Genomic DNA, 7,679 nt, shown 5'->3' with positions numbered 1-7,679 from the left:
TCTCTCTCTCTCTCTCTTCCCCTCTCCGCACCCCCCTCTCTCTCACACATTCTTTCTCCTTTTCTCAAAGAAAAAGCTGTAATAAGTAATACTCTAAGAGATGTCGCTTTTGTGGGAGGAAAAATTAAAATTTGAACTACCAACGAATGAACTTAGGAAGATTGAGATGCCAAGGACTGGTTCGGTTATTTAGCAGTGACACATAATATAAGGGACGACATTTATGTTGACATTATATGGAAGCTTGCTGCACGTGTATATGCACATGCAGTTAAGCCTCAACAATTGTTGACAGAGCAGAAATAGGCGATAGGCCAGATGTTATAAAGATTTTGACGTAAGATTTATGATTGGGCAAACACTCGTTTTCATATACGTTTTTAACTCCGCCCCACCCAATGTCTCCTCTAATTTTTTTCTTTACGCCATTCTTTTTATAGTGCTTGTAGAGGAAATAAAGACTTCCAATTCCTCGTGTAATCTCAGCAAAATAATACATGTATTGCCAAGTGGGTGGTTGGCGGGTGCTCTGGTGTGGTTTGCTTCTTCTTTCGAATGAAACATCTATCGTCCTTATCTCCCCTTCTTCTTTTTTATGTTTGTTACTCTCTTGTAACACCTAATCTTCCGGCGCTCATATGACCTTATGCAGTTACGAGCGCCGTAAAACCTCTACTAAAACAAAAACAAACATGTATTGCCATACTCAACACGGAACTGCATGGCATTATGTGGTTTGAACGCTCCTTGATTGTCGTAAAGACGGAACCTTCCGTGATGCGTTCATTGCTGGTAGGGCCGAGCCCAGTACGTTGATAGCAATGACACATCCCCCTTCCAAACATCCCACTTTTAAGAACAACTTCCCAGGGGTTCAAACCAGTGTCATGATGTCAACTGAGAACCGAAGTGCCCTCATTTATATGTGAACCACACTGTAAAAATAAAGTGTACACAACAAAAAGTTCTCCGAGGCCAGTAAATGGAAAGGAAAAAACAAGATGTGTCTACCTCACATCTTCATTTTAGAACATTTTAAGAGCTGCTTGTTTTTTACAACTAGTTATGATATATAATGAGTATCATCGAAATTGAAATGTGGTTGCCCGATGGCAAAGGACCCCACGAAGTAAGCAAAACTCGTACGTAAAAATATGTTGCACTGCAGGCTGAAGAACCAGTAGTCGACTATCCTTTAGATCTCACAGCCACAGGGGAACGAAAAGAAAAATGTGTGTAAAATATCATATTATCATAATATTATTATGTCAATGATTGATAACACTGTCTCTTCAGGGCACACAGATTTCAATCTGAACTAACCTTTTCAGACAAAGACATGGGGGTTATTTAACAGCTCCGATATACCGAGTGAACGTTTGGTCTTTGATTGACACGTTTCAAAGTAAAGAAGTTAAACATATTTCACCAGCTTGCAAAATACTGTCACAAAATGTTGAATGGTGCACATGTTAAGAACGCAGAAACACTAATTGATTTTCGCACAGTGAACTAATTCACGTCGGCTGACGAAACGAAACTACTTTCGGCTTCTACAGATCCGATTATGTTATTTTTTGGGGTTTTGTTATAGTATGTTATAAAGCGTATGAAACAAACACAGGCTAAACATATGTTTTATATATTACTATACAGGTGATTAGTTTTTCTTTTGAGATATTGATTGTTATTCCCCTTTGTACGCGGATTTTTCGCAGTTTTTAAAAATCTTTTGATTCCAGAGGAGTCGGTAACTAGACATTATTAACAAAACGACCCCCCCCAGTAAAATAAATAAATAAATAAATAAATAAATAGATAAATAGATAAATGAATGAAGGAATGAATAAATATATATAATATATATATATATAACCGAACAAACAAACAAACAAATAAACAAACAAACAAACAAACAAAAGCCAACAAAAACAAACAGAAAAGAAGAAGCACGATGCACTTCAGCACTACACACAATCACATCTAAACAACTTGCACACTTTGTTGGAGACGAGACTGATGGTGAAGAAGCTGGACATCTCTCTCAGTGCTCTCCCTGCGTAAGTCTTGATTAACGACATCGTTGATTTTGAATGATTTGGCCTTACGCATAACCCAAACTCTGGTGACGTGATAACTAAACTTCCTTCCTCTCTTTTTCTTCTTTGAAAGTACCCGAAAGCCTTCAATTTGATGGTCGCATCAATTAATGTCCCCAACAGTGTGTGAATCTGAGTGAATAACTTCATTAATTGCAGCGGTTCCAGTTTACGCTACGCGCAAAGATGGTTTGGATTTAAGACCCTGTTGTACACTTCAAAGTTAATTTATTGTCTGTCATCTTTCATAGAATCGAGCCAAGGGGGAGCAAAGACATAAAAACTAACAAAACATTAAGGTTTCAAGATTCAAGAAAGTACTTTTGGGATTTCGAGCAAAGGTTATGCGGATTGCTGCTTAACACGATACCAAGCAACTGGGTTAAAACTGCGCAAAAACGGAAAACAAAGGCGAAAACGGCTGTATTCTCCCATCTAGTTCGTCGTGTAAAGTTTGTTTGTTCAAAATTCCATATAAACATGCTACGGTGTCTGGTTGGTGTTATCTCCATCACAGTGGGGGTAACGTTGAAGAAGAGACCTTTAGTTTTAGCGTCGATCTCGTTTAGAAACGTACTAAGAGGTAGGAGAACCAGGCAAAGTCAACTATTTTTGAGTTTGAATAAAGAGAAGCACATCGAGACAGGGATGGTGGTTATTTAGTGCTTGGGAAAAAAGAAAGACAGACAGAGACAACAGAGGGGAAGCGACGAAGTAGGGCCAACTAGAGGTGCCCCCCAACCACCCGCGTAAGCCAACACACAGCCCAATAAATCACGACCAGCATGATACGGACCTATATTATCTTACGATTAGCTATTATTGAACAGAAACTACCGGGAAGTCACATTGACATCCTTAAAAGTCGAAGCTAAATCTGTCACGACGAATTACCCCTTATTTACAGTTCTTAGGTAAGAAATAGGGTAATTTAGGTAGTTCGTGGGGTTGAAGCTATTTCTCCAAGCATGATATCATTAAAGAATTATCTGGTCTCTCGTTACGAAAAGCATTTTTGTGACAGTTATTGTCAAACCTAGCATTTGTTTTGCTTTCATAGATGAACAGAAATATGCTCCCTCTGTGTGTGATTATAACATATATAGAACCAGGGAATTTACTGTCGAAAAAATACCATAATTTCCGTTTTTGATGTATTTTTGAGGGCAAAAAGGCAGGCCGATCGGAGAAAAGGGGGAAGGGGACACGCACCCGTCAAGTAGAAGACATTTTTATCGCCGGATCGTTTTAAACTGATAGATGACAAAGTCAGCCTCAGGAGGCTATAATTACTAAATTGGTTTAATCATAGCTCCAGGGAATATTTACAACTAAAAGATAGAGTTTGTGTTCAACTAAATAAAAGGACAAATTTGCGTTTCTTCGTGTCGTCTTTTTTAAGGTAATGCGACTGTTGAACGAAGACCTAGTCAAAATCCAATTGTAGTTATCAGACAAAAAGTTGCTGTGCACACGCGTTATCTTTACAAGTGGTATACAGGAACAAAGAAAAGTGCTTTTTTATCAGGTGGTCTGCTGATTTAGTACATAACAATATTATGTTACTAGTTACTTGTCTTACGATTGAAGACGTGAAGATATTTCGTAAGCGGTAAATGAAAGTTTTTTCCTGTCAAACGGCACATACATAGTTTGGTGCGGAGATACTCCACTATCAGGTTTATGAAAATGAACATATAATCATATATTTCTTCCAAATGCTTCCGTATTGGTTAGAATCTTTGTAGTTCTACGTAAAAGACGTAAGGTCGATCCAAGAGGGGAAGTCTATTTTATTGGTCGATATCAAAACCACGTTTGTGGGGAATTGTACTTCAATGTTTCAATAACGAAATACTGTGTCTCGACGAGGTGGAATCAGGCGTTCGTCAGTTTTTGGGCATGAGAAGTTATTTGTACCATCTTAAAGTTTGTTCATTTGTCTTGCATTTGGTTAAAAAAAAAAACAACAACAACACGTCAATCTTGAACAGAAGTCGAGATATTTGCGATTGAAAGAGGTGGGGGTGGCCTGGCCTCAGAGATAAAATCAGCGAGAATATGACCGCCAAGGTTTGGTGACTTCCATGGTTTGAGAGTTCTTGGACACTGAAAATTAGCATTTTTTGGTGCCTTTTTTAGTCCCAATGTCCCGATTTTGGTGCCGATATTTGTAAGTTACAAAAAATGTGTCAGCTTGTTACAAATTGTATTGCTTCTAGAAAGCAAAACAAGAAAAATAGGGTGTGATGATGATGCTGATGATGATCTTTTTCTTCCATGTTCTCTTTTTAAATGTCAATGTCTTTATTCAGCGATTTTCAGTATACGCACACAGAAATGTGTTTTTAAATGGACATAAAAGTAAAAGGTGTTGAGCCAAGAAACAAAAATTCTATTTTGTAAAATGCCCAAGGGGCGGAAAAATGCCGATTTCTTCAGTTTCAATATTTTGATCAGCGCCTGATTTTACCTCGAAGCTTAACTACTCTTTTCTTCTCACTATAAATGGAGATTCGGAGATTTGCATTTTCAATTACTACGCCATCTCTTCATTTTTACACCCTGAAATCCTCGCCTGGCGGTCACTTCGATAATCATGTCTAGAATAGAACATTTCTTACATCTAAAAAATTGCTAATAATATCGGGCCATGGTAACTTATTTTCCATTTTACTTCCTTTCTCCTTTACTTTTGTGACATTAAAAGTTCAATGTGTTTGCCTTTTTCCCTAGAACAAATTTTTTTGTTCTTTTCAGAAAATATTTGAAGAGGTGGCAAATGAACTAATTAGAACATAAATTAGGAAAAGTTAAGAAGAAAAATATCAATTTGGTGTTGTGGAAGTTTATAGGAAATTCACATTTATTACTAAGGGTTTTTGTATCTTTTAAATTTAGATCTATGTCTACTCTTTGATTTCAGATATGAGAAGTTTTTTTTTTTCCAAGGAAATTATCCAAGTAACAATTGCTCATTGAAACACCCGAGTGTAACTTCGGCAAGTTTCCATGTGAAACATGCATGTATTTAGCAAATCATTTTTTCAAATAATAAATTTCCATTTCACTTTAGAATTCAAATTTGTTATTGGTGGTAGGGAGGAAGGGGGGGGGGGTCATTTTCATCAAGTTTTCAAGTACGACACACGTATGTTTTTCTTTACCCGTAACATATTTATTCACAGAGTTTCAAGATGATCGAACAGTTGTCTAAACATCGCCTTTTTGACCTGGATGCATGATAAAATAGCAAGTTGAAAACAAAATGAAGTCACTCTTCTGAATGGCTGGATCGGACATCACAGACAGGACAAAGAGTGTCTGTGATGTAGCTGTTAAGCACTTAGCCGTCGCACTCAGAAGACGTGCGTTCAATTCACGTATTGCTTTTTTGAAAATCGAATATTTCCGTCTGTCTGTAGGACCTCGTATCCCTCTCATCACAGAATTGTCCTGGCCAGTCTAAATTGCGTTGAACGCGGCGTAAAAAGTCTACGGCTATTCTCCAATAACATAGCATAACACAATAAACAACACCAACATTAAAATTAGATATTCGCTTAAAAAACAAACGAGGCAACTGGTTAAAAGTGTGTACACAAGACCATTTTTGACCTGCAACTCTCGAAGAACTGAAAACACACATGAAGAAATAAACTCAGTTCATTTGTCTGTAAAGATTGTGTTGGTACCGTACGGAAAAAAAGTGCAGCCATGGAAGTCGCTGACGGCAAGGTCATTAACTCTGAAGGTCACACGACACTGTTTACAGCAAATACAACGGTGTCTGAATCAGACAACCTCTTTTATAATGAGGCCAGTAACGAGAGCAACATCCTCGGCCCTCACGTGATCAAACTGATTGGGCTCATCTGTAACAACATCTACATCCCCATCGTCTCCGTCTTTGGTCTAGTCGGCAACATGCTTAACATCATCGTTCTGAGTCAGCACGGAGTCAAAAGCAACAGCTCAACGGTCCTTCTCTTCGGTTTGTCTCTCAGTGATTTCGCCTTCGTGTTGACCAAACCGTTAGTTTGTTTGGGTGGGATTATCTTCTACTTCAATGAACCTTTGGGTACAAGTGTCTCCAACCTGACATACTGCTTTTTGCACATGGTAACCAGAACATTCGTGGCGATATCTACAGGTCTCATAGCTGTGATTTCAGTCGAACGTTTTGTAGCTGTGTTTTTCCCTTTCAAAATGTCTCAATATTTCACACCGCAAAATACGGCAGTTATAGCATCTTTAACAGCTTTGTCTTATGTCTTTGCAATGTCACCGTTTTACGCCGTGTTCACGTACAAATGGGAATATTCTTCTATCTATAACACAACTGTGGCGACAGTTGTTCCCACACCCTTTTATAAGCAAAACTTTGATTTGATCAACTTGTACGGTGGAGTCCCCTTAAATATCTACGCGGGTCCAATTCCCCTTGGCGTTGTCCTAGCTTCTGGATGCGCCATTAGTTTCAAGCTCACCTTAAACAGCAAGCAGAGAAAAAGCATGACCCACACGACCCAAACAGCCGTAGATGACTCCAAAGTTATGAAAATGCTCTTGATAGTTTGTACCGTTTTCTTTGTCACAATATTTCCTTCGACCATCGTCCATTTCTACCTTTACTTCAGCATACCAGACGATATTTTCAACGACCCTGTCTACATCACTGTCCAGTACCTAACTGAAGTTGCTTACGTCACCAACGCCAGTATCAACTTCATTATCTACGTCACTGTGTCCAACAAGTTCAGAGCCAGGTACAAGAAATTATTGTGTCGCTAAGGAGCACAACTTTCATGCACATTTGAACCGAGTATTGTTTGGTTGCATACATTGTGAAAATCAAACTTTGATTAATACTATGAGCTTGTCATCGTGTTGCAAATTGCTTATATGCAGTTTGCCTTTCAAACTGTGTTAACTTCATTATCTACGTCACTGTGTCCACCAAGTTCAGAGCCAGGTACAAACCTCTGTGTCGCTATGAGGAGCCCGACTTTGAAACATTTAACCGAGTCTTGCTTGGTTGTTTAATTTAGGTTAAGTAGAGGTTTTACGGCGCTCGCAACTGCATAAGGTCATATGAGTGCCAAAGGGTGGATGTCAACAGAGAAGTCCTTACAGGGAATCGGACTTATTCTGCTCACCTCTCTATCTTCAACAGCACAAAGTCTGCTTCGACTATCAAGCACCGCAGAAATAGTGGGTCACAAGAGTGTGACAAACGTACAAAAGAAGTAGAGGAAAAATGACGATAGTAAGGATGAGGAAAGAAAAAGCAGCAGTTCCCTGTTGTAGATCAAGCACAGTTATGAGCATGCCATTGATGAATCAGTCCATTTACAATTTTACTGTGAGAAACAACAGAAGAAGAGTAAAGAAGTAGGACTTACCTAGAGGCTCCCTCCAACCACCCTCCCGGCGTCATCTGCCTTGTTCTCCTGGAAGTTTCTTTAAAAAAGCTACTTTCCTTTTCCAGATTACTGTTTCTCTTTATCTGACCAAGATTGTTTATTTTTGGCGGGTGGTTGAAGGGCGCCACTGGTAGGTCCTACTTCACTACTTTCC

At 38.8% G+C, this 7,679-nt stretch overlaps 1 protein-coding gene across 1 annotated transcript; it reads left to right on the top strand.

The window, feature by feature from the left end:
• The first annotated feature begins 5,257 nt into the window (after window positions 1-5,257).
• On the top strand, window positions 5,258-7,165 carry LOC101848291 (lysophosphatidic acid receptor 6-like). The gene has a single exon (XM_005098914.3). It carries the CDS (start codon window positions 5,817-5,819, stop codon window positions 6,891-6,893), a length of 1,077 nt encoding a protein of 358 aa, XP_005098971.1. The 5' UTR covers window positions 5,258-5,816; the 3' UTR covers window positions 6,894-7,165.
• Window positions 7,166-7,679: the final 514 nt, after the last annotated feature.

Source organism: Aplysia californica, unplaced genomic scaffold (genome assembly GCF_000002075.1).
Source record: "Aplysia californica isolate F4 #8 unplaced genomic scaffold, AplCal3.0 scaffold00196, whole genome shotgun sequence".
Classification (NCBI taxonomy): domain Eukaryota; kingdom Metazoa; phylum Mollusca; class Gastropoda; order Aplysiida; family Aplysiidae; genus Aplysia; species Aplysia californica.
The sequence above is the reverse complement of the archived record's forward strand: the minus strand, read 5'-3'. Positions and strand labels throughout refer to the sequence as shown.